The following is a 25,979-nucleotide window of genomic DNA, read 5'->3' as shown; positions in this document are numbered from 1 at the left end:
TGAAAATGAGCACTGTGTTAGTTACCTGCACTCCTGCCCACCCCACCATAGGAAGAAGTGGACTGTTTACAGAGTTGTTCGTTTTGGGAGAAGCTTGTGTGCTAAGAGCCTGAGATGAGGCTTTGGCCAACCCTGCTCAATTCAACTTTGACCACACATCGCCCTTCCCTGGGTTGGGTTTTATTGCAACACTTCTGGTTTTGCCAGGATTAAAATAATTTTAGTAGAGTAACTGCGTATTCTTTTCATGGGCTGAACAGAAATAACAAACAATAAACCCTAAAAACCAAGTTAATCAACAGGAGCTGCTCAATCTGCACAAGGCTCTTGCTTGCTTATCCACCCCTTGGGAGTAACACTTCCGATCTTGTGTTAGGGATATCAGCATCCTAGAGCCAGCTCCCAGCAAACAGTCCCGAATGGTCCCTGACCCCAGAACGGGAGCTAATGACAAAAGCTTCCAGAACCACTCAGCTACCTCCCTCCTACATGGAGACTTATCCGGGACTTGGACTCCAAGCTGCACAGAAGCTCCAGTTTCTGTCCTGGTGAAGGTTCTGGAGTGCCAGTGTTATTGCTCTGAATCAGAATGAAGAGTACTCATTTGGTATAAAAATATTCCAAAAGGAAGTGTATTTTGTTTGACAGTATTGTAACTCCAATGAATAAGTATACCATGATTTAAATATCTTAAGTTTAAAAAAAAAGTACTGTTATAAGAACAGGCTGAAATGTTTTACCTTACTAGAAATATCCACAGCACACCATAATTTCAAAATCATCAAAATGAAAATAGTTTTGATTTTTTTGACACTTCTCAGACATGAACATAACTGAATTCAACTCATGCCCACAACATATCTACAAGCTATTTTCCAGTGGAACATCTCCAATCAAGAGTCACTTCTATTAATAGAACTTATACATAAAAATCATAGCTTGCAGTCAACTTCAGCTTTAACGTTAAAGATCTCACAGCAAAAACAGTACAAGAAACACAGGCTTTTTTCCTGGCTGGGAGCTTTGCTGTTCTATTTGAGCCTGAGAGCTGATGCCATTATCTACATGAGTCATTTCTCACACAGTGTATACATAACTTGCAGGAGCAGGCCCAATTTGGAGCCAAGCCAGAGAATACAAGGATCCCATAGCATTTTACACCTTTTAAAAGAAAGTTGTTCAGACGGCTTGCAAATATTGCTGATGAAACTGAAACAGTGATCTGCCCATAGTTTGGAGCTCTGGGGCTAGAACAGGCAAGGAAAGGTCTTCAGAAGCAACTGTGAGGGAAGCAGTCTTAGGAGCCTGAGATTGCTGGTCGAGTCCCAAAATATTTGGGAGAAAGGGTATTGGAGCACATGTAGGACAATAATGAGGCTGGCACAAGACAGAGCTGCCCAAAGTACACGCAACTGTGAAAGAGCAGGGTTCAGTAACAGGCATGTCTTGCAAGTCAAGCGAGTGCTGGGATACAAGAGTGCTGCTGAGATGGAGCAACCTGATCTGTTAGCAAGTGCTACCGAATGCTGGCTGAACAGGTGTCCTTTGTCTGACAGCTGCTTTCACCATGATAAGAAAGGCAAGCAGGTCCCAGGAAGACACATTAGGGAAAATAATCTTAAAAATGAAACATAAGCAAAGAGCAGAGCTATGCAAATATACAATATCCTCACCCTTTTGGACACTGAGGTTCAGTAATGTCCTCACACTCTTCTTCAACCCAGCTTGCCTCTCCTTAAAACAAAGGAGTGTGATTTAAGACAGTACATTCTCATAGATAAATGCAAGGTTTTTTTCATTTTACTGGATGCTTTGAAGTTGTATTATGTCCTTGCTCCTTTCATACAAATATGGGTACATATATGAGAGACTGTAGGAACTTGTTGAGGATATTTACCTTTACAAACAGCACGATAATTGACACAGCAATCTTTATTTTCCACACAATCATCTGAACAGGAACAATGATACTCCAGTCGCCTTTTCTCTCCACACCTGAATTTATTGCAGGTCCATATGTGGGCTAAAAAACAGATGAGAGAGAAGGACGGCACAATGATTAATATCGGTCTAAATGCAGACTTCATTAACTGAATCATGTTAAGTTCCATCTCAAATGCATGCTTACTGAAAACCAACCCTAGGGTATCTCATGCATGGGTAATACTGCAAGTTTTGGCACTTTAGAAAACAGAATCATAGAATAGTTTGGGTTGGAAGGGACCGTCAAATGTCTAGTTCAACACCCTGGCTAAATAATCCAAGTGTGTAGCTGTCTGAATACAATTATGCAGCACATGGTTATCAATACCACAGATCAGAAAGAATCCTTTTAAATACGGTCATTTATGTGGGTTAAATTTGGTAAATGTGAACTACAAAGACACTCCCAAAAAAAACTCCTCCAGATAAAAACCAAACGAATCTAGATTTGGAATGCCCAGAAAATATTGAGAAGCAGTATTCTGACTTGCACCGACTTTTTGGTTTGTTGTTTGTTTTGTTCTTTGTTTTTTTTTACCAGTCACCATCTGGCACTCCCAACTTTTTTCAGCACGTGTTAGGTATAAGCATCACTCTGCCACTATTTGAGACTACACACATAAACTCACAGGAAGACCTCTGACTTCAGCTTCGTTGCTGTTTTTAGTCGAGACTTTTTTCCTAATACATATTGATTTTTCTGAACAGAATATTCCAATACATGGTATAATTTGAAGATAATTTTGTTAGCAGTAGTAAACACACGTAGAGCCTTTGCAGTCAAGGAGGATAAAAATGAATGAATTTACCAGCTGAGTGAATGCTTAAGTGAAGATCTTAGAGACGTGGAATCCAAACTAGGATTGCTAGTTTGACTAGCAACTAGAAATCCCTACAAGTATTCCCAGGTGGTTAATCTCACTTTCAGCAATATTGAACTTCAATAACTACCAGTGTCAGTAAATCTTTACTTCTGAGAAAGCGAGAGAGAGAGAGGGAAAGCGAGAGAGAGAGAGGGAGGGAAAGCGAGAGAGAGAGAGGGAGGGAAAGCGAGAGAGAGAGAGAGAGAGAGAGAGAGAGAGAGAGAGCGAGGGAAAGCGAGAGAGAGAGAGGGAAAGCGAGAGAGAGAGAGGGAAAGCGAGAGAGAGAGAGAGAGAGAGAGAGAGAGAGAGAGAGAGAGAGGGAAAGCGAGAGAGAGAGAGGGAAAGCGAGAGAGAGAGAGGGAAAGCGAGAGAGAGAGAGGGAAAGCGAGAGAGAGAGAGGGAAAGCGAGAGAGAGAGAGGGAAAGCGAGAGAGAGAGAGGGAAAGCGAGAGAGAGAGAGAGGGAAAGCGAGAGAGAGAGAGAGAGAGGGAAAGCGAGAGAGAGAGAGAGAGGGAAAGCGCGAGAGAGAGAGAGGGAAAGCGCGAGAGAGAGAGAGAGAGGGAAAGCGCGAGAGAGAGAGAGAGAGAGGGAAAGCGCGAGAGAGAGAGAGGGAAAGCGAATAATCTGTTATGGTTCTAGTTACATGATACTATTTGTAAACTAGAATTTGATTCTCCATTGATGTTAAGACTAATTAAATAAAGGACAAAAAAAAAAAAACAAAAAAAAAAACAAAAAAACACACCACGAAACCACCACACAAGAAAAACAAACCACCACCACAAAATAAATCCCCATTCTTACTGCTGAGACAGACTCTCCAGTTTGGTTTTAAAGAATTCCTTAAGTTGAGAGAGAGTGGTGTAATAAAACACAGTGGAGAGCAAATCCCATGCAACTATTCCATAAACTCAAAGCTTTACAGAATTTAGATCTTTCAATAACAGTCAGTTGACTTGGGGATCTAAGCCTAGTTTCCTCATTTGGTTTTAAAAGTCAACAGTGGAATTTCTAATTTCAGGGTGAGAATACATTGATAAATTTTACAAATGCATGTAAAGAGGAGTGAGAAGAAAGATAATTAACTGAAAAGAATGCTGCATATGAAGTACTAAGGCAAAACTAAAATAGAAAAAAGAGTCAGGTTCTGTTCTTAGTGTTCCTACCCACACTAACACTTTTCCCTGTCAAATTTCTCCATGGTACTTTTCACACCTTTGCCTATCTGACCTTTACTTTCTGGCAAACCATGAGAACTGCTTCTCACTTCACAATCATTCTCCACCCGTGGAATCTATTTTGTCACCCTGCCTTGTCCCAGAGGCCAGCACATGACCTTTGCTTCACACTCAAGCTGGGGAGTAACAATGCAGAAGGACTGAGTAGCTGGATAAGGAGAGATGGCAGCTTTCACAGAGCTGCTCTGTCCTTCCCCTTTTTCACGCAGGCGATGACAGAAAGATAAAATATGCAGAATGCACTTCTATTCCTGGATTGCCTGAGAATGTAGGAGTTGTCCCCAGTGCCAGGGACAATGCAGGTCACTGTTCTCTCACCCCCAGACAGAGAACAAAAAGCTGGCTGAGACCTCAAGTTACAGTTGTTCTCCTCTTTCCAAATGAGAGAGCAGCAGCACAGTCCCTCACAGACTCTCCCCCCATTAGGAGCTATAAGAAAGCCAGCCGACTGGCTATGTAAGCTCCTATGGAGTCCAGCTGCGTAAAGTACAAGTTTTGTTTGGGTACAACAGCTGCACCAGAGCCCTGATGTTTCCATAGGAGTCCCCAGCACCACCATCACCACTGCAACTTCACCTGCGCTGCAATGGAGAGAGCACAAGGAGGGGGAGACCACCGGCCAGAAACACCCCACTGATGAGCAGCTCCCCTTTGCATTCACTGTCTGAAAGTGGTCAGGGATCATGGCCACTGGATCACAACAACACTCATACACAGAGCTGTCCCACATCACAGAACAGGAGAGTTCACCCCCACAACTTTTCGCCATCCTTACCTGGTTGTATACATGCTTCCTGGTAATCTAAGCAGCAGTTTCCAAGCTTGACACAATCTCTATCACAACGGCAGCTTCCAAAGGTCCTTTCAAAGCAACGACCTTTGCAGGTTTTCACTGTAATATTGAATAGTGTTAGATATTAGCGGCTGAGCCCACATCAGTCAACATGCAAAAAGAAATTAATACAGTCAGCATGTGGAATGACACAGATAGTCATTCCACACAACTTACAGGATGGCTGCAAAACACAGTAACAGCCAAAGGAAAAGTTTACCATTTAGTTTCTCTTCTTACTGAACAAAAATATTTTTTATCATGTTGAACAAAGGGTTCTGCTCTGCTTTAGCAGGATCATGGTGTTTCATTATTGGAAGGAGAAGTGAAACAAAACACTACAATTCTATTTGCAACTGTTCCTGCCTCTCTGTATCACCAGAAAAAGTGTCATTCAGAATATGGAAGACCTGTCAGAGGAACTTTAAACCTAGGTTTTCAGTAAGGATGCCTTAAATAGTAAAATGCTTTTACAGAGAGCACTGATCTTCATTTTCATGTCTGATAAATGTTCCACTTTCTATAAATGAACATTAATTAGAATCTAGACTGCATTAGCTATGCTTGCAATTCCCACATGCTCATGCCCTGTTTGAATGTCTGTCCTCATACAAATCAGAGGAGCTGAAGGAGCCCCAGTTCTGCATCCCACTGTACAATAATTAAGGTATTATCTCAAGACACAGGAAGGGTCATTCCAAACCAGATACAAACTTGAGGTGTGTGATATTAGAAAAATGAGATAATGAGCCAGTATTGCAAAGCTGTAACAAAATGAGGAAAAATACTTCAAACAAGTTGTAGTAGGAAATTAATAACCTGATTTTTAGTTTTTTAAAAAAAAAGAAAAAAATATCAGTGTAGGTAGGACTATTTGTCAAACAACTTTAAAATTATTCTACATAGCTGCTCCCGAAGAAAAGCTTGATTTTTTAACACATCTTTTGTAACCTCCCACCTGAAGAAACTTCATCATTGAAAAAAGCATGTATTTTTCAGGACAGAAAACAGCCAGAGGAATTCCACAAGGAACATTTTCAGACTACAATTCTAAACAGTAAAAAAAAAAAAAAATGGAAACAAAACACCAAACAACTTTTTCACCATCATTGACTGGAAAAGATGAAAAACAAATGTTCCAGGACAACATGAAATAGAAGTTATTGGTTGGGTTTTTTGTTTGGTTGGTTTTTTTACGGTGAGCTGAGAAAAGACAGCCATGCGACATCACCACAGTGACGGCTGGGATATGTGGAAACTGCCAGACCACACACAGAGCGCCAGTTTACCTCTCAAGTGAGTACACACAAGTACTGAGCACACCTGAGGTTTATTTCCTGGTATTTTCATTTCCCTCTAACTGAAACTGCTTTCAGCAATGCATCCCATCCTCGTCCTGCAGCAAGAAAGGGTGGCATTCTGATAATATCAAGGCTAATTTACAAAAACAAAAAACAAACAAAAAAAAAAACCCACCACACAAAACCCAACAAATAAAAAAGAAACCAAAAAGGAATTGCTTAGAAATATTACTACATAAAAGGCAAATTAGTTACCATCTTTTGAACAGCTAGGCTTCAGGCCAAATATACATCCTAGGATTGTCGTTAACATGCAAACACAGAGTACCTGTGGGACAGAAAAAAAAGACGGTAATCTGAAGTGACTACTGAATGCTTTTGAAAGCCCTCACTTTCTCTAGAATGCTACATAAATGTAACCAAACTGATAAACATGCAGATTTGGAGGCTGATTTCATTGCTTTTACACGCATTTTTCACTTGCACGAGTAGTTACATCGCTTGCAATTAATTACTGCTGCACAAACATGGATATTCCCAGGACTTGGCCTGTGTATTTAATTTTTTATAAAGTTACTTACTGTAGACACAATGGTGCTTGCTTCCCATGAACAGTAAATTGTTTATTGTTACACATCAATTTCATAGAAAATTCTTTGCTCCGCTTCTTCCCTCCTCCTAGGTTGCTCTAAGAAGGTGAAGCTTTGCCATTGACCACAAGCTACAGAAAGCATAGCCCTTAAGTGATACTTAAAATTTTCTTAGCCAGGAAAACCTTTTCCCACTTCCTAGTATCCAGTTCATACTAGATGTTGGTCCATCCCATGGTAAGCAACTGTGGGATGTCACATTAGACTGACCACAATGTCTGACACTGACCAGAAAGTATGGCCATGTTTATTTTGGATTCTGAATGCATTAGTGTTATCAAACAAGCACCATACTGTCCTTAACACAGCATTTTAGGGCAAGACCTAATGCCTACTCATACACAGGGAAAGATTCCTTTTAACCTCTTAAGTACTGGAATGGGTTCATAAACTCTTCAGGAAAAGTGCATGTACTATCAATGCATATAGAATAATTAAAGAGTCTAGGAAAGCCAACAGTGCAGTTATAATGCCTATTCTATTCAAGTGTAGAAGATAATACAGTACTTTGCCAAAAGACCTGAAAGAGAAGGCACTGTAATAATGAAGACTTTCTTATTCAGAAGTATTTGGGGAGATACCGCCTTCCCAGTCATCATTTTCTGAGGAAAGCTTGCCTTCAAGCAATATTTCAACGATTTTTTTTTGTACATGCCTACACAAAGTCTCTCCCTTTATTCCTCCTCCTCATCAGAAAAAACCTGCTGAGTCATGAATACAATGCCTGAATCATGTTGGGATGAATTTTTGCCACATCATATTATAAAAAACGCCCAATTATTTCTCAAGCTTAAAGACTGTGACCACTTCAGTAAATAAAACTATTTGTCTTGGCTTTAACAAGCATACAGTTCACTAGACAGTTTTGTTCACTAAGCAGCTAACAAACACAGCAAGAAAGCAATTTCTGGAATGTACAGCATTACAATTCAGATATTCTGGATTTGTGAAGTGTAAATTATAGAATCATACAATCAAATAGGCTGGGAAAGACCTTTAAGATCATCAAGTCCAACCATTACCCCAGGACTGCCAAGACCACCACTAACCATGTCACTGAGGGCCCCATCTACATTAATTTTTGAACACCTCCAGGGATGGTGATTCCACCGCTTCCCTGGGCAGTCTGTTCCAATGCCTGACAACCCTTTCGGTGAAGAAATTTTTCTTAATATCCAATCCAAGCCTCCCCTGGTGCTGCTTGAGGCCATTACCTCTTGTCCTATTGCTTGTTACCTGGGAGAAGAGATCAACCCCCAACTCACTACAACCTCCTTTCAGGTAGTTGTAGAGGGTGATCAGGACCCCCCTAAGCCTTCTCTTCTCCAGACTAAACAACTCCAGTTACCCCAGCTGTTCCTCATAAGACTTGTTCTCCAGACCCTTCACTAGCTTTGTTGCACTTCTCTGGACCTGCTCCAGCACCTCAACATCCTTCTTCTAGTGAGAGCCCCAGAACTGAACACAGGATTCAAGGTGCAGCCTCACCAGTGCCCAGTACAGGGGGACAATCACTTTCCTAGTCCTGCTGGCCACATTATTTCTGATACAGGCCAGGATGCTGTTGGCCTTGGCTACATGGGCACAAGACAGCTCATGCTCAACAGCCACCAATCAGCATTCCCAGGTCTTTTTCCAACAAGCAGCTTTTCAGCCACTCTTCCCCAACCCTGTAGCATTGTACAAGGTTATTGTGGCTCAAACGCATGACCTGGCCCTTTGCCTTGTTGAAGCTCATACCAGTGGCCACAGTCCATCAACCCAGCCTGTCCAGATCCCCCTGCAGAGCCATCCTGCCTTCCCGTAGATCAACACCACTCAGCATGGTATCGTTTGCAAATTTACTGAGGGTGCACTCGATCCCCTCATCCAGATCATCAATGAAGATGTTAAACAACACCGGCCCTAACACCAAGCCAGGAGGGACACCACTAGTGACCATTCACCAATTAGATGTGATGCCATATACCACCACTCTCTGGGTTCAGCCATCTAGCCAGCTTCCAACCCAGCAAAGAATACACCTATCCAGACCATAAGCAGCCAATTTGTTTAGGAGAACACTCTGGGAGACAGAGTCAAATGCTTTATTTAAGTCCAAATACACAACGTCCCCAGCCTTTGCCTCATCAACCAGGTGGGTCAGCTTATCATAGATCAGATTAGTCAAGTTAGACCTGCCATCCATGAACCCATGTTGACTGGGCCTGATCCCTCCACTTTTCCACACGTGCTTTATGATCTCACTTAGGATCATCTGCTCCATGACCTTCCCCAGCACTGAGGTCAGGCTGACAGGCCTGCAGCTCCCAGGGTCATCCTTCCTGTAATTTTTGTAGAAAGGTGCCACATTAGCCAACCTCCAGTCCCCTGCGACCTGCTCACTAGACCAGGACCACTGATAAGTGATGGAGAGTGGCTTAGCAAGCTGCTCTGACAGCTCCTTTAGCACTCTTGGACGTAACCCATCCAGACATATAGACTTGTGTATGTCTAAGTGGAACAGGAGGACACCAATCATTTCTTCCTGAATTATAGGGATTTCAATCGGCTCCCCATCTCTGCCATCCAACTCAGGGAACTGAGTACCCTGAGGATGGCTGGTGTGACTATTAAAATACGAAACATTAATCAACAACAAAAATAATACATATATAACATTCACAAGGAAATGGAATTATAGACTCAATCTGATGAAACTATGGCCTAGAATTCTGAACCACACAAGCCCAGAATCTTAGATTATTCAATACCATGTCTAGCAGAGAAATAAGTACTTTTTGAATTCAAATCTATCTTTGAATTGATAGAAAAAGAAGGAAAATAAATTAAAAAATAAGGAAAACAAAAACAAAAAACCCTGGCATTATTAATGCACCAAGATAGGATACAACTGATAGAAAGAAAGGTGCAAGTCTCCATTAAGCCGGCTGTCAAGAATGAACACAACTGCACAGCTACGTACTTTGTAAAAAAATAAATAAATAAATAAATAAATAAAATAAAAGCAGCATACTAACTGTTAAGTCAGTATCAACAGTATTATCATCCACATAAATCATTCTAGACCTTGGAACCTTCCATATGAACCTAGATAAGGGCACATGCACAGCTAGGTAGGTAGCACATCAGATGCAAGATATTAAGGCCCTGCAAAAAAAATCCATGGAGAGAGCAAAACCTCTTATTATCCTTTTAACTTATTCATTATTATTTGGAAATTACAAATTGATTCTTTTGTTTTTAAAAAGGCAACTTGGGAATATTCTTTTTCAGGGTGACAATATATTGCTTCTCAACTCCCACCAGGCTCTGCTACTAAGATCAAGGAGTAGAACATCCTCTGACATACAACCACAGGTGTGCTTTTAAACAAAAGCCAAACCTACTCTGCCTGCAAGAGCTTTATCCCATACTTTCAAACAGCTACATGACTTATGACACTTAAACCACTTAAGGCATCCTCATAACAAAAACATGTTGCAGTGCTGCTAAATAAACTATTACTATTCCCCCATGGAGCTTCAGTGTAGGTAATGCACTTTTAAAACAGGAATTTAATTGTGACATTAAATTAATTAAAAAAAAAAAGCAAAAATAATCTAAATAAAGGCCACCCCAAAGTAGTATCATTGCAATACTTTCCAATTAAAATTAGTACATCCTCACTGAAGTGCACAAATAACTCATGATATTTTGGCATCAAATGTTATAAAATCATGGCTGTGCATTGTATTCCAGATTTTCAGTTTTACACTTCCATGAACATAATTTATTACAGCAAGCAAAAACATGAAAGGATTAAGTTCACTGAGCCATATTTCTTTTGGCTAGGAAACACTACAAAATGGACATGCTACTTGAGGCATTAGTGCAACTTGTTTCCCCAAGTAATACTCTGGAAACCTCATACAGTCACAGACAACAGCATACTACAATCATACTACAAAAATGCTCTCTGCGTCTCTAGTACAAACCAGTTCTGCTTTCAGATTTCTTATATATACATACAAGAGAAAACATGGTCCAGGTCCCTACCTGGTATGTTATGTCCATCTATAATAAAGAAGATCCCGGAACTTCCATTTACTCGTCACATTCAAGCCTTTGCTTTCTTAACATTGGTCTTACTAGCTTAAATTTTAGTCTTAAAATATTTTACTGCAAAATACTAAAGCTTCTCCACCCCCATTTTGGTTTTGTTTTTTTTTTTTTTCTTTCTTTTTTCAATGCTTAATAAAGAAGCTTCACAAAAATGGCAAGCTTAGAGGTAAACCTTTTGATAATGGTCTGGCACAGCCAACTCCAACCTAGTGGAGTAAACATTAAACTGCGGTTGCATAGTATAAGGTTTTCAATCAAAGCTTTATCTTGAGCCTGAATGACTTCAGTCACGTGGATATTATTGATGCAAACAGCACAAACATTCAGCTGGAACAATGTGGAACAATTAATACTGGCCAACAGCAGCAGTCATCCTGACTGGGCACAGCAAGAGGTGCCACACTAGTAGTTGACTTATTGTTGGTGGAAAGGCTCCAAGATGATCAGTTCTGCAGAAGACAAGGAATATTTGTGCTAGCTTTAAAGGCTGCCCAGGTACAGAAATTCATCTCACTGCTGCAGTCCCAATGTGGACTCATTCATTTTACTTCTTGCTAGGTGGTACTTCACTGCAGAAAGCAGACTGCCAATATTACCTAAACTATTTTACACACACACGTAGCTCAGTTTTGGGATGCTACAGTCTGCTGTGTAAAGATTAGGGTTTTTTTTAAATCTATATAGAAACAAGTAGCTGCACATGTAGTTTAAGATTTACTATCAAGAACCTCATGAGAACCCTGCAGCGTCCTGTGGCAAGCACTAGACTGGTCTCTAGTTACTACCACACTGCCTGCTTTCAACCTTTAGTCTCTCTTTAAACAAAAGGAGAAAATCTTACCAGTTCTCTCTCTACATGCCCCCCTCCCTCCCCCCTTCAAATTCTTCCCCTCAAAAGAGAAAGCAAGAACTCAAGAACGAGAAAAGGTGCAATTAAGAAAGAATATGTGAATCCAACACTTGCTAGGAAGGCAAATAAAAGAAACTGGACTTGTTATATGCAAAAGTAGCACATGAACTTTTTGTCCTTTAACTTGAGACATTTGTAGGACAAAATGCCAGATGTGGTTTTAATATAGTATCTGAGAAAAGCTTTTAAATCAACACAGTAACAACTGTACAGAAGAAAGTGTCCTTTTTTGTTTTAAAATATTTTTTAGAGAGTTTGTTTTGGAATTTAAAAAAACATTGTCATCTAGGGATGAATCTTTGTCCCATCACTGCTTCCTTTATGTGGGAGGAAGCAATAAAAGCTTTGCTTTGTAAACATTATAGTGGCTGGGAATAGGTGGTTGAGTGTCTGGAGAACTGTAATCCTGAAAACATTTCAAAAGCCTTTTATTTTGAGCTGGGCAGATGGAAAGATGATAACATGATTAGAGAGCAGAATTATTTCCGTCATTCATCTCTAGAACTGCAAAGAAGAGAATATCCCAGCAGTGATTTTGGGGGCTGGTGGAAGGGCCACAGAGGCAGTAAGACACCGGAGCCCAGAGACTGGTCAACTATACAGGTCTTGGTGACATACAAAGAAAGCTCTCACCAGCCTTAGCTACTGTTGTCTACCCTTTGCTGCTGTATTTTACTCTTCCTTCCATTACATAGTCAATTATACTGTCCCTTTCTCTTTACTCTTCCCCAGCTATATCCATCTCCCCTACTTCCCCTCTACTCCTCTATTCTGCATTTTCTTTGCAGAATTCCTGAAGAATGCACTGATATTCCTTTCAAGGAATAATAATTCTGAACTACGTTTCTTCCCGTGTTGATTTTACTCAATCTTCACCTACCACGTACTTTATTGCTTCCTGTCTTTGTTTCTTCACCCCTGGTGCTCCACGGCCAATAAACCTTGTCTCTTAAGTACTTTTATTAAGTACTTAAGGTACTTCTATTAACTACTATGCAATTAACATGGCAAAAAGTCCAAAGTAGTGGTTTTCCATTCCAAACTCCATGATTGACTCCCACAGTTGTGTCATGTCTGTCCATGAAGGGAGAATGTCTAGACTGGATCTGTAATGCCAGTATTACAAAAAAACATGGAATTTTCCAAAACCACTGGGATCTGTGAAGGGTATACTATGTTTTCACTGTTCTGTGCACCTAGAATAGATGACTAACGACCTGGACCTTCACATTGAAATATCTTTGAGAAAGATATTCACCTGCAAAAGTGTGAAGAGCACAGTAATAAATAATGAATTTCCAGTGACAAGCGAATTACCTTCAGTTTAAAACGTCATTGTTAAAAATGCAGAAAGCATAGTGTACAGAGAAAAAAGAAAATATCTACACTTGCCAGGAGCAATGGAACACTTACTTATGCTTGTAAAAGTTATTTTTTAAACAGGCATAAATGCCCAACAGCTCAGTTTTATTCAAAAGTAGGGGATTCTTAATAATGTTTACTAAACTGAAAAGAGATGGATACTTTCACTCACACCAACACAGCCACATACCTAAATAGATCACTTAAAATAACAGGTTATCGGCAACTGTAACAAGTGTACCACCTCCTTCTTCTTGCACCACCCATCTCTTCTTTCCACATTTGTAAATATTTTTATGCTCTTCAAAGACTTACTATGTTGACCCACATTCCACAGCTAGAGCTCAGCAGGAGGAGAGCTGCTGAGGCTCTCAGGTCCTGGCTGTCCTGAAACGCTGAAGGTGACTGAATGATCCTTAAGTCAGTGGATGGAAAAGCTGGAGCTTACACCCAAAACCTTCTCAGAGCTAAAAAGATAAGCTATAAAAATGCATAGGGGTTATTGATTTTTCTTCCCATAGCAGCACACAGCAGGTCTACTCTCATTGTTTTTATTGAATGTTCTCAAGAATGTTATATACTATTGCAACCTAAGGTCATTCAAAAGACAAAAACAGTTTAAAGGTAGCTTGAGCAACTGTAAGATACTATAAAAATCCTTTATGGACAGCTTGCCAAAGAATGATACTTGTTCATTCAGCAGGGAATTATCATACTATAGCTCTCTAAATACCTTCCAGAACTATTCGAGCACCTGGTTTTAACAAGAGACAGAAAGATAGGAAAGACTTAGCACTTGCCAGCTAGGATCTAAAATATTTGTCTTATTTGTTGTTTGTCCAACTGTACAGGTACATATTCTCCTGGAAGGTATTAATACATCAGTTGTTCTCAAAGCACATCTAGCTGTTCTGGTTTTCAATGCATTTTACATCATGGGAGTATTTAAGAGACAAACTAAAGTGTAACTATATGCTAGACAAAAATAAAAGGAAATAACTTCTGGATAAATTCCCAGAAAACAGATAGCAGCTGACTCTACCATTTCACCAGAGTAGGGTTTAGGGTTTTTTTCAGGACTGAAAGCTGATCTTGGTTTATGAGAAAAAAGTGTAAATACTGTATTGCAAACACTATTTTATGCAGCAGAGCAGACTATTTAATCAGCAAGTAGGGTTTGTTTTTTTTCAGGACTGAAAACTGATCTTGATTTACGAGAAAAAGTGTAAATATTGTACTTGCAAATACAATTCTTTCATTCAGCACAACAGATCATAAACAGGACTTCCTATTCCAAAAATCCCTTCTCAAGAATAAAGCTAAAGCTGTTCTGATTCTAGTACCACCAGAGTTACAAAACAAGAACAGTGTAAGAGGAGGCTGCTTCTCCTGGGTACTGATAATGCCACTAAGTATACCAAAGAAACCTACGTTCACCTCCACCTTTCCCTAGCAGATGCTGTTGCTTCTGCCACCATGACAGCAAGATTAGGCTGAGCAGGAAGACAGAGCAACCTTATAAAGCAAGTGAAATAAACCTGTAAAACAAATGTAAAAAGAATGTAAGGAGTATCAAAAATGGTAGAACCACAAAGCAGTAAGGTAAGAAGATGGGACAAAAAAGGTTTCAAAGCTATTCACCATGGGTCTTCACTAAGCACACTGATATCAATCACAGGCACACCCTTAGCCTTGAATTCTTTGGCCATTTTCCAAAAATGGATGTCAGGGCTAACAGAGAGACCATTATTTCCCACTGCACCCTTTTAATACAGCCCTTTACGATACAAAAGGCAGACTATCAAATTTTAATGCCTCACAACATGGAAACTTGTTGCAGTCAGAAGAGGACTGAAGAACTGGGCCACTAGATGATGCCAAAGATAAACACAATGGAAGATAAATGGCTGGGTTTGATTATCAACTTTAGTGCAAACAGCTGTAACAACACTATACTTACCTTGTTGTTCATAGAATAGGAACTTAACACAAACTGGTACCCAAACACAAACTTGCACACAAATACTACCACATATTAGAAGGCATTCATATAGCTTAATTTATTTATATGCCATTACACAGCAGAACGGGGACAAGGTTCATACATACCTGGAATGTATGAATATTCATACATACATTTGAAAATGCAACATTTTATCTTTTCTCACTACTTCCCTTTTCTCCTTAGCTAACTTAGTCAGTGTTGAACAGTTAAACAACAGCCTATTTGCCAGAATTCCTTACTTACCCTGCTTTCCTTCACCCTTCACCACATCCCATTTATAATAAAATCCACTGCTGTCTTATAAGTACCCTTAAAGGAAACTTTTTATACAACTGACCTATGCAACAGATGTGCAGAAAAGTATTTTTGCTTTTCAGCGCAGATGGTACATTTTATGTTGTTTTATTTCCTGTCCTATTGTCAAAATACCATTCCTATACTGATCATTATAAAATAGCTTCTATGAAAATCATACATACTACTGCTCCATCAAACAGGACACTACTGCGATTGTCAAATTCTGTCAGACAGAACATTCTTTAAAACAAGTATTTATCCACTGCCCAGACCATATTGCCACAGTGATGTTAGTCAATATATTAATTTCTAATACCATATTCAAAGTGAGAAACTTCTCATACCTTCCATGTTTTCAAAGCCTTAAATTCGCTCCACTCCTCCTTTCAGCCAAAAGTAACAGAAATGCAGCTTCCATAGCAAATCAAATCAGAACAGTTCACTCCTTGTGTAATTCTACTGATATTAGAATGCTAAAGAAAAAGTTTCAAAAAGCAGGAGTTGGAAGGAAGCCTTGCATAATTTTTGTATCTTTGACCTTGCCTGAATTTAAGTTTTAGCACAGTAACTAAGCTGTTCCAAATTCAAGTTAATTATTGTCTCTACAAAAGGCCTACCCATTTAAACTATTAATGTGTTCATTCTTATTTTTAGACCAAGAACACGCTATCACATCCCAGGAGTCTGGCTGCCACTTCTCCCATGTTTCAGCTTCTGAGAGCTGCTGTTTGTGAAACCTCAACCAGCCTTTAAGGCAGCTCTTCAACAAAAAGCTGGAATAAGCCTCAGCAGTCACTCCTCACCTTGGTTTAGCCAGCTCTTGCCTCTGTCCTCTGCCTGAACTAAAGCCACACTGCAGTCGTGTCCATCCTGGCTAAGCACTCCATTGACCCTGACCCCAACTTAGACACTATTTCCTTCCTTGACCTTGGACCTGCCTCATCACTATATACACCTCTGGCAATCTAGACTATTGGCCAAACACAGCTAGAGTCCCCAGACCTGCTTTGCTCACTTTGTTCATGTGAGGCATGGTAAGAATGTCCCTTTTCAATGAGGCCACTGCCTGCATCTGCATCGTTATCATACCTGTATGGCTTTATGTCCCTTTCAGTAGGGCCTCCCCTCTTCTAGTTACCTGACAGGTAGACAGAGGCTATTACTGCAAAACAGAGAAACCCTGAGGCATAGATTGAGACAGATCTCTGAACGCTCCAAGCAGGAAGTCTGAGCACATGTTGATAATAATCATAGCCCCTATTGCTCATTTGTTTTGTCTGAATGGACCAAACAGCTGATCCTAGCACACTACAGCCTAACCCACCAGCAGGTAGTCTACGCTCAAATTGCTAGGCACAATGTGGATGTTTTCAGGCAGCCAACCAGACAGCAGTGTTGACAGAAGCACCCAAGTCACACAGCTGGGTGTACTTCAGCCTGTTCCAAACTCTGCACTCCAGCTGGACTCCAAGAAGCCAGGAGCATTCACAGACTGCACTCGGAAGGGTCAACATAACCCTCCAAAATGGCCCCAGCTCAGCTACATAAGAGTATCCTGCAGTCTGTCCTAAACTCCACATTGTTTTGTCCGAAAGCAATACTAAACTACACATTTTAAACTGAGCTGAAGTATGTTCAGCAAAACCTCAATCACACCTTTGACTGTAGCTCAGCTGCACCCTAAGTCCACATAGCTAGGCAATAAAAATTAGTTCCGAGTACAGTTATAAACAAAAGTGGTCCCTATTCTCTCTCTGTGAAGATTTTTACACAAGTGGATTTTTTGTTGTGTTTGCCTTGTTTGGGGTTTTTTTTTTTCTTAATTATTGACAAAGCTTCAATTTCTGCAAGTGTTTATTTGGATAATTTTTTTTACCTTATATCAGCTTCTGTCATCTAGGATAGGATATGCTGACAAGCTCTGTGAAGCAAAGCGCAAGTAAAGCAAGAACACAAGTTAACCCTGGCATCCCTTCAGAGTTAAAAATCACTAAGTATTCCTTAGCTTTTTACTGTACAAGAACAAGATCATGATTTTTGTCTTCAGTTCCCAGCATGAAGGTACCCACTTGAAGAGTAAAGAAATTGTGGTTCTCTCTGCGTAACAAGAATTATTTGCAAGGTCTTCCTTGAAAAATGAGTTGACTGAAGAGAAACAGTAAAAAATTCACCAACCCCCAAATCTTCTTTTCATGAATTAAATTGGATAGCAACATATTTATTGTATGCATTTATGGTTACAACTGTATTATTACTTACATGCATCTAATTGCATCAACAGCAAGTATAATAAAAGAATATTTTGTCAAACACCAGTTTTTATCAGGTCTTCAGAATTTAAAACAAGCCACCACTGGAGCTGGAGAGCTGTAATGTTGAAGGAGGACAGGCAAGACACTTGCTTTAACACACCCTTGTTTCTAAATACTGGAACAGAGTTTCCTACAAAACATTAAAATATTGGAGATTGGCAAAGAACTGCTTTAATATTTCTGAGCCAAAAAGCACTTCAAAGTCTACTTAAACTATGGCCATCCTCTCACTGTCATTTTCTACTTCATATTTCACCAAAGGCTGTTCAATGCTAAAAAATTCAAATCGCTTAACAGTCAGACACTTCAAAATTACTGTTAGTCTGTGTGGAGTTTCTTGGAACGCAAAAAGTTCTATCTAAGCACAATCCAGCACTCTCATGGGAAAAGTCATTTCAGGACTTACTGAAAAGGGAAAAAAAAGGCAAGGCACATAAAGCAAAACAGTTAAAAAAAAGGCTAAAATGGGCCAAAAAAGTTTAGAGGAGAGACTGAACATGGTGCCCACATCTCCCAGACTCAGGCACAAAATACTTAATCCTTAATTCCAGTGCTTTAGAACTGGCCAATACTCATAAAAACAGCTATGCCAAAGTTGGCTGGAGTGAATAACTATGATCCAAATCACAAGGTTTGGGTACAAACACTTTCTTTTCATTGTCTTTCCTCTCCTCACATGAGTTACATTAAAGCCTGGTTCCATCTTCTTGATGACAACCTCAGAGCTGTCCCTCAACTGTGGGAAAGTTGCCATCAGGTGCTCCTCATTTAAGCCACCTCTTCCCAAGGCTGAAGAAGCCCAGGGCCTTCTACCTCACCTCACACAAGGAGAGCACCAGCCCACCTTGGTGGCACCCTGCTGAGCTTGCTCCAGTTGAATTGATCTGGAGGGCCCCAGCCTGGACACAGTATTCCACGTGGGATGGAATACCACCAAAGCAAAAGCTTTTCTTGGCTTACCAGCAACTGGATACAGCCCAGCACACTTTAATTGCTAGATAAAAAGGCAACCCAGACTAGTGCAGTGGCTTCCAAAGATGTCATCTTTATCGTGATACCCTTCACTGGCTTCAGATCACAGCTCATTACAAGGCCCTGTCCATGCCATGCACTACCTTAGTATGACCATCAGGCTAATGAAGAGCTCACCAACCATTCAAAAGAGAAAGTAAGCAAACCTACAGGAGTGCAGCCACATACCCTGGATTGCTTCTTGCTGCACCTGCAGCCAGCTGTAAAACACAGAGCAGCTTTCTGAGAGCACATGCCAAAGAGCTACACTGTCTTAATTTGTTATATAAAACTGTTCTAATTTACGGTTATTATACAAGTTCTATCTACCCTCTCAGCAAGCTGCAGAAGGTAACTGAACAAAACAATATTTCAGAAGACTTTAGTGTTTGGCACATGCATCAAATGCTAGTCTTAAAAAAAGACTGGACTGCTTTAGTGAAAAAAGTACAAGGAAAAAATATCCCAGACTTAAAAATAGTTTTAAGTGTATTCCAACAGCAATTTTTAAAACTTAACAATTCATTACCTTTATACACACCAAAATGCTAGTGTTATTCTTTATAGGAGGCTAACACTCTCCTGGGTTCAGGACCTTATCTGGAATTTTTTGATTTTTTTTTTTTTGTTCTAATGAAGAATTACGAAGCTGCAAAAGTGCTAAGAAATTTTCTAAACAAAGTGTTACCTTAAATGAGTTTCCCACTTCTGACAAAGGAAGCCTGAAACTGTTGAAAAGAAACCTTGTCTATTTTTTTACTTTTTTCCCCTTCAGCTGTTATAAATGCATGGAAAAGTTTATTTTAATGGATGAGTGAATCAAACCAAAATGCAATGCCTGAGAGTCACTGGCAAACTGGAATAGAAAGCCTCAAACCCAAGCAAGAGTTATACTACTCTGTCACACAACAGCAGCTGGTGAGCCTGAAGGGACTAGAAGCCTGCAGACAACTCACTGGGCTTTGAGGGACAAAGGTACAATCTCAGAAATTGGCAAGACACTAAATGAAAAGGTGTGCACAGAAACTGCATAAACAGAGAGAAGAAGGATCACCACCTCTCATGACTGTTTAAAGCTGGATGCTTTGATTTCTTAGCCTCAGAGGTTAGTAAATACTGTGGGTTTGTCCCATCATTTGCAGAATTCTCCCTGTGCAGCAACAGAAGATCGATCTGCATGGTATGAAAACCTACAGCTGAACTTCAAATTATGCCTGCCACAACAAGCACTGCTAGAAGTGGAAGTGACTCCATACCACTTCCTCATCTACTTACATCTTCCCGTAACCAACACACCGAGTACCTCCAGGTAACACAGAGGCTTCTAGCACAACCAATAAAACCCATGGGTAAAGTCCACATGGTACAAACTTTTGCACCTGGGAACTTTGCAGTTTCCCTGTAATTGGGTAAGGTTGGCTCAGGGACAGAAGCTGAGAGCATCAAGGTTCTTTTCACAAATTAGACAGGCATCTACAGGGTGGCAGGTACCCAAACAGGAAGAGGGGAATGCAAACAAAGTCTGAGCTTCCCAGGAAAATGAAAAAGTAGTAATTCAAGTATTCACTAATCACTAGAAATGCACTCATCTGCTTTTATTAAAAAAAAAGCCAAAAAAAACCAAACACATCATAAATTTACCTAAAGTCAGGTTTTGGGTTGGTTTTGTTTTTTGGTTTTTTTTTGGGGGGGTGGTTTTTTTCTTGGGGGGGGGGTGGTGGTTTATTTTTTAATCTGCTTAAATAAAGGAAGCAACAGTGCATGCAGCTACAGTACACACAGGCAAAGAGAGCTTACTTATGTCTAGTCACTTTTATAGTTTCACATTGCCCAACCAAAACACCAAGCAGGTAAGCCTACTCACTTTCTTCTTACATGGGGATGGCATTATCAATGCATTGGCTTGCGAGAAAGAACAAAAGTCCATTTCCAACTCCAGTTTTCCACTTCCTAACATGAGGCTTGGAATCACAGAGTCACAGATTAGTTAGGGCTGGAAAGGACCTTAAGATCATCAAGTTCCAACCCCCTGGCCATGGGCAGGGACACCACACACTAGACCATGTCACCCAATACTTCGTCCAACCTGGCCTTGAAAACAGCCAGGTATGGAGCATTCACAACTTCCTTGGGCAACCTGAGATTAAATATATTCTTGGTTTACTCAATCCAGTAACACCTGTAGTATTTAGAAAGCTTTTCAAGTTCTCTCTGAATATTCTAAATTATATCACTGCCTGCAACTGCCAAAAATAATACAGCAGTCATCTATGTGTAGAAGTTCTAAATTATTTCTTCAGAGATGACGTATATTTCACCCTGGCACTTCAGTCAGCACAGGATGAACATTTTGCCAAGTCACAGCAAACAGCTATGGTTTGAAAAATAAGGACTTATTTCAGAAGAATAAGTGCCTGCAAACATTTTAACTTGTGTTCAGATCCAGTCTTTAAGAGCCTATGTATCTCTAATCACTTCGCTGTACTAGTGCCTAAAAAGCTCAGAGCAACATTAGTTTGTTAATAGCATATGATTATTTTCCACTATTTCCACTATTACCGCTTATTTCTAAGCCTGAAAAAAGCTGAGCTTTGGATGGCGAAAAAAGCTCATCCAACTGCAGTGGCTTTTATGGCATAACCTAACCTTCCCAGAACAAAGTAATGAAACAAGCTACAAGCTTTTATTTAAGAGTACTTTTCATAAGAAAAGTTGCCAAAAAAAAAACTTCTACATGGAAACTACCATGGAACACCTTAACATGAATTTCGGTATGTTCCTTATGTTCTGACAAACTTGGAAGTTCAACTTATCATCCATTGTCAGATAGTACAACCAACACAGTTGCTATGAGGTAGACAATTCATTTGAAAGGATAACCAGATTCTAAAGCTATGGGTAAATTTGGAAAGGCATCTTGATCCTTAAGCTTTAATGCAGTGAAATCTACCTATAGAGACATATATATATATATTTTTATATATGTAATAAAAGTCTACTGCAGCTCCACTGAAGCTTCCTTCCAAGAATGCTGCAGTTCTTTCACCTCGGTAATGACTTTAGCATCATAATGATAACTCCAGGCAGTCTGGAAGGCCTTATTTTCACATCTCTACAGGGAGGATAATTATGATACAGCAACAGTGCTAAAACTGGAAAGTGACCTACCTGTTAACAATGGCTTTGGCCATCAAGGCCTCTGAGCCAGGGCTGGAAGTGTCTCAAATTAAGTTATTATACTTTATACTCCAAATTAAGCCTTTATACTTTCTCTGGCCTTTTGGCTCTTGAACTCTTCTTAGCATTTCCAACCGTATTTTCCTGCTTTAGCCTTCCCTGGGGCATCCTCTACACCAACCATTTAAAACGACACGGTGGGAGACGGGACAACCACTAACACTACAAAAGAATCGAGACGACTCAGCCCTGAGCGCTGTGAAAACCGCAAAATAAACCAAGTGGAAGAGCACGAATCCCGCTTCCCGGCAGGCTGCCGCCTGTCAGCGGTAACACGCACAAGCTCCGCGCATCCACCCAGAGCGCACTCCCGCGGAGGGAAGGGAGATCCGCCCGGCAGCACCGCGCCCGGCCGTCCTGGGGAGCCGCTGCTGCCGAGGCTGCCCCATACCGGCGGGAGAGCCCTCCGGGAGACCCTGACGGCCCCACCACGGCCCCCTCCCCCATCCGCGACGGGCCGGGCAGAGCCTTGTCCGTTCGTCCGGGGCGAAACACCTGCCCGCAGCCGAGCCGCTTCACACGCACCGCCGGCGAGGCGAGCCCCGGGGAAAGCCGCCGGCCCCTACGACACCCCGGCCCTTACCAGGGAGAGCACTTTGTACGTGTTGGGGTCCTTATTCTTGCCACCCGGAGCTTTCTCCGGCTCCTCGGCCACCTCCATGGCCGGCAGCATAGGCACGGCGGCACCCTGCAGCCCACCATCAGCTGCCCCTACCCCGCCGAGGTGGTCTTCATGGCCCTTCCCCGCCACCGCTTGCTGCCCGTTGCCCTGCATGGTCCCCACGGCTCTACCCTCCACAAGCCACGGCCACGGCTATTAATAACGTGGCTGGGCGGCCCTGCCCTACCCGGCCCCGCCCCGCCCGGCAGCCCGGCCGGCGGTCCCCGCTCCCCCTCCGGCATCCCTCGCCGGACGCCGGGAGGAGGGGAACAGCTCTCTGCCGCCCTGCTCGGGCGCCCCTGCTTTCTGCCCCGTCCCTGCAGGTGAGGGCGGGCTGCGGCCAGGGCGGTGAAGGTGCCGCTGCCGTGACATCACGGCGGTCCAAAATAGCGGCCGGGGGAAGGCGCCGGGCCGTGTTTACGAGGGAGCGCGGGGAAAGTTTCCGCTGCCTGACCCCGGCGGCGGTGGCGCCGCCTTCCCCGAAGCCGCCGGGCGGCCCCGCAGGTGTGCGCGGAGGCGGGGGTCCCGTTCCCGATGTCTCCAGAAGCACGCAGCCAGCACCCGGTGCGCGTCGGCAGCCCGAGCTCTGCTCGTCGGCGCTGGCTGAGGGAGCATCTCGCCCTGCCCGCTGGTCTGCCTTCTCTCCGGTCCACCGAGGGGAAGAGACATCAAAGCTCCTCCAGTTCCAACCCCCTGCCATGGGCAGGGACACCTTCAACTAGACCAGGTTGCTCAAAGCCCCACCCAACCTAGCCTTGAACATTGTCAGGGATGGGGCATCCACAACCTTAAGCAACCAAGACTCACAAAGTATGCTTGAGTTTAAAACTGCTGGAAGTAATTCATTTTCCATTACTTCTTAAGTTATTGTCATATGTGTAGTTATATAAATTTAGACTCTGTCTTTCAGTTCTAATGTGATTATGGCGTTGATCTCTTGGGGCCTGAGGCGTCTATGGTAGATTTATTTTTACTGTCAATGTATTCTGAAAAGAGTGGCACTTGCATACTTTCTGACAACATCCGTATTTTCTGAAATGAAAATTTCCTTTGGAAGTGATTTTGATCCCTGTCAAAATGTTGTTGCTCTGTTTTCTATTTGAGCTGAGTCAAGCTGCCACTACAAATTTCCTTTAAAAATAATTGCTGGTTTGTGGTGCTGCTGCAGCTCACAGCATACTAAAGTTAGTGCAGAGCTGCCTGCGCATCTGCTATCATCTCATGAGGTTCCATAGGTGCAGATATGAGGATTTCTACACAAATATTTCACTTGATTACAAAAATAAAGGGCAACAGAAACTGTGAGAACTAAGCTCCTAAGTCTACAGTAAGAGTCTCCTTCATTCCATTACTGCACGTTTCAAACAACTGCCCAACTGATCAGCTGCTGACTTACTCTACACTCAAGGATTTGACATTTGAATTGTTAAAAAAAAGTAATCTGAATACTGATTGTCGAATAATTTTAAAACACTCATGAAAACTGACATAGCCAAATTGTTTTGTTTGGGTTTGTTGTTTTTTTTTTTTTGGGGGGGGTGGGTGAATGTGGTTTTAATAACTCACACAACAGGCAGCAACAACCTCACTTTATTTTATTTTTTTTTCTATAAATGAAAAGATCCTGCAACCACATGGTTTAAAGTTCAAATATTTTTTTTTCTGTTTCCAGTCACACTGGCAGGAAAAAAGAAATGTCTTCCTGCCTCCCCCCCCCAAAAAAAAAAAGAAAAATTAGAAAAAAAAAATAAAAGCTTTCAGGTTGGTTGTTGGTTTGGGTTTGGTTTTTTTTTTTACAAATAATAAAACTTCATCTTTCATTTTCATGTGTTTCACTGTAGAAAGATATTTTCTGATTAAGACTATAATAAAGAATGTAAACCTCCTTTTTTGTCCTAAGTCTTCCACTCAAAAGTTTGAATAGCACATGCTTTGTACTGATGATTCAATGGAAATTATGTATAACTGCATCACACAAATGTATCTTTCTTTTTTTTTTCCATAGAAATGGAGGCACTGGAATGAATTGCCCAGGGAGGTTGTGAATGCTCCATCCCTGGCAGTGTTCAAGGCCAGGTTGGACAGAGCCTTGGGTGGCATGGTTTAGTGTGAGTTGTCCCTGCCCATGGCAGGGGGGTTGGAACTAGATGATCTTAAGGTCCTTTCCAACCCTAACTGTTCTATGCTTCTATGAAATAAAGGGTACTCTGCAGCTGTAGCTAACTTCGAAGTTGGTCATTCATTAGCTATTTATTATGGTTACATTTCTGTGTACAAATATTTATTGAACATCCTCAATTTTATAATTTCTTTCTGTGTCAATACAAACAGTTAAGGTGCTTCAGGCTAAACACAGAAAATAATTAACCAGCATGGAAACATGGAAAATAATTAACCAGCATGGAAACGTGGAGAATAATTAACTTACCAATGAGAAGTACTCTCGTTTCAGCTAACTGTCAGGCAGTCAAGGTACTCAAGAGGAGAATGGAAGGCCAAAAAGGACTAAGTTTTGACACTGAATAAATCAGGTGAAAAGGCATTTCTGTTGAATACCAGGGGAAGCGCAGAAACATTTCCAGTGTTAAACCTACAGAAATCTGTAGCTGCTTGATCTTTTTGAGGACATTGTTAAATAGCAGTCAATACCATTTTAAGAATTACAGGACAGAAGACATCACTGTGCAATGAATTAATTGCAGGAGTTACTGAGGTTGCACATTGGAATTCCAAAGACTTGGCTATGCAATTTCAAAAGAGACTGACGAAGCCTTTAAGGAAACCAGAGCAGCTGCTAGCTCCAGCTGTAACTGAATCAAACTGCCTCACCAAATGTCAAGGGAGAACAGCAGCAGCGCCAGCTTCGTGTTTCCAGGCCATCCTGTAAAGGGAGTCACCAGAGACCTTCAGTTTTAATTTGTTCAGCCATTAGCAGCTGCAGGGAAGACAAACGAACATAAATGATGTCGTAGGAGGGAATGGTGAACATTTTCCATGCTGCTGCATTGGGAACTTGTGACACTTGTCACTTGCATTTCTTTAAATTTAATTACTTTGAGTTTGTAGATTTTAAACATCTCCACTAAATGTCTGTTTCTTAGAAAGACTGGAGCAAACACCAACTACCCTCATCTGACCCCAATTTGTAAGGTAGTTATGGCACAAATAGGAACTGTGGGCTAGCAACAGGTGTCAATTGCACCTCAGTGCATGA

General features: G+C 41.4%; 1 protein-coding gene across 3 annotated transcripts in view; it reads right to left on the bottom strand.

Moving 5' to 3' along the window:
* The window catches only part of ENPP1 (ectonucleotide pyrophosphatase/phosphodiesterase 1), a 54,847-nt gene extending 31,924 nt beyond the window's left edge, over positions 1-22,923 (bottom strand). The window contains exons 1-5 of one of the 3 annotated variants that reach the window (XM_062639562.1): positions 22,688-22,923; positions 6,472-6,544; positions 4,859-4,975; positions 1,898-2,023; positions 1,674-1,734 (exon numbers count right to left, since the gene is read on the bottom strand). In XM_062639562.1, the coding sequence (XP_062495546.1) occupies positions 1,674-1,734; positions 1,898-2,023; positions 4,859-4,975; positions 6,472-6,544; positions 22,688-22,879 (569 nt within the window). In that variant the 5' untranslated portion in view covers positions 22,880-22,923. The remainder of the gene's footprint in view (positions 1-1,673; positions 1,735-1,897; positions 2,024-4,858; positions 4,976-6,471; positions 6,545-22,687) is intronic. The other 2 variants (XM_062639560.1, XM_062639561.1) reach the window with 2 other exon arrangements.
* Between the last annotated feature and the right edge of the window lie 3,056 nt (positions 22,924-25,979).

This window comes from Pezoporus occidentalis, unplaced genomic scaffold (assembly GCF_034315485.1).
Source record: "Pezoporus occidentalis ecotype Australia unplaced genomic scaffold, CSIRO_AGI_Poc_V1 ctg61, whole genome shotgun sequence".
NCBI classification, from domain to species: domain Eukaryota; kingdom Metazoa; phylum Chordata; class Aves; order Psittaciformes; family Psittacidae; genus Pezoporus; species Pezoporus occidentalis.
Note: the sequence above shows the minus strand (reverse complement) of the source record. Positions and strands in the feature narration are given on the sequence as shown.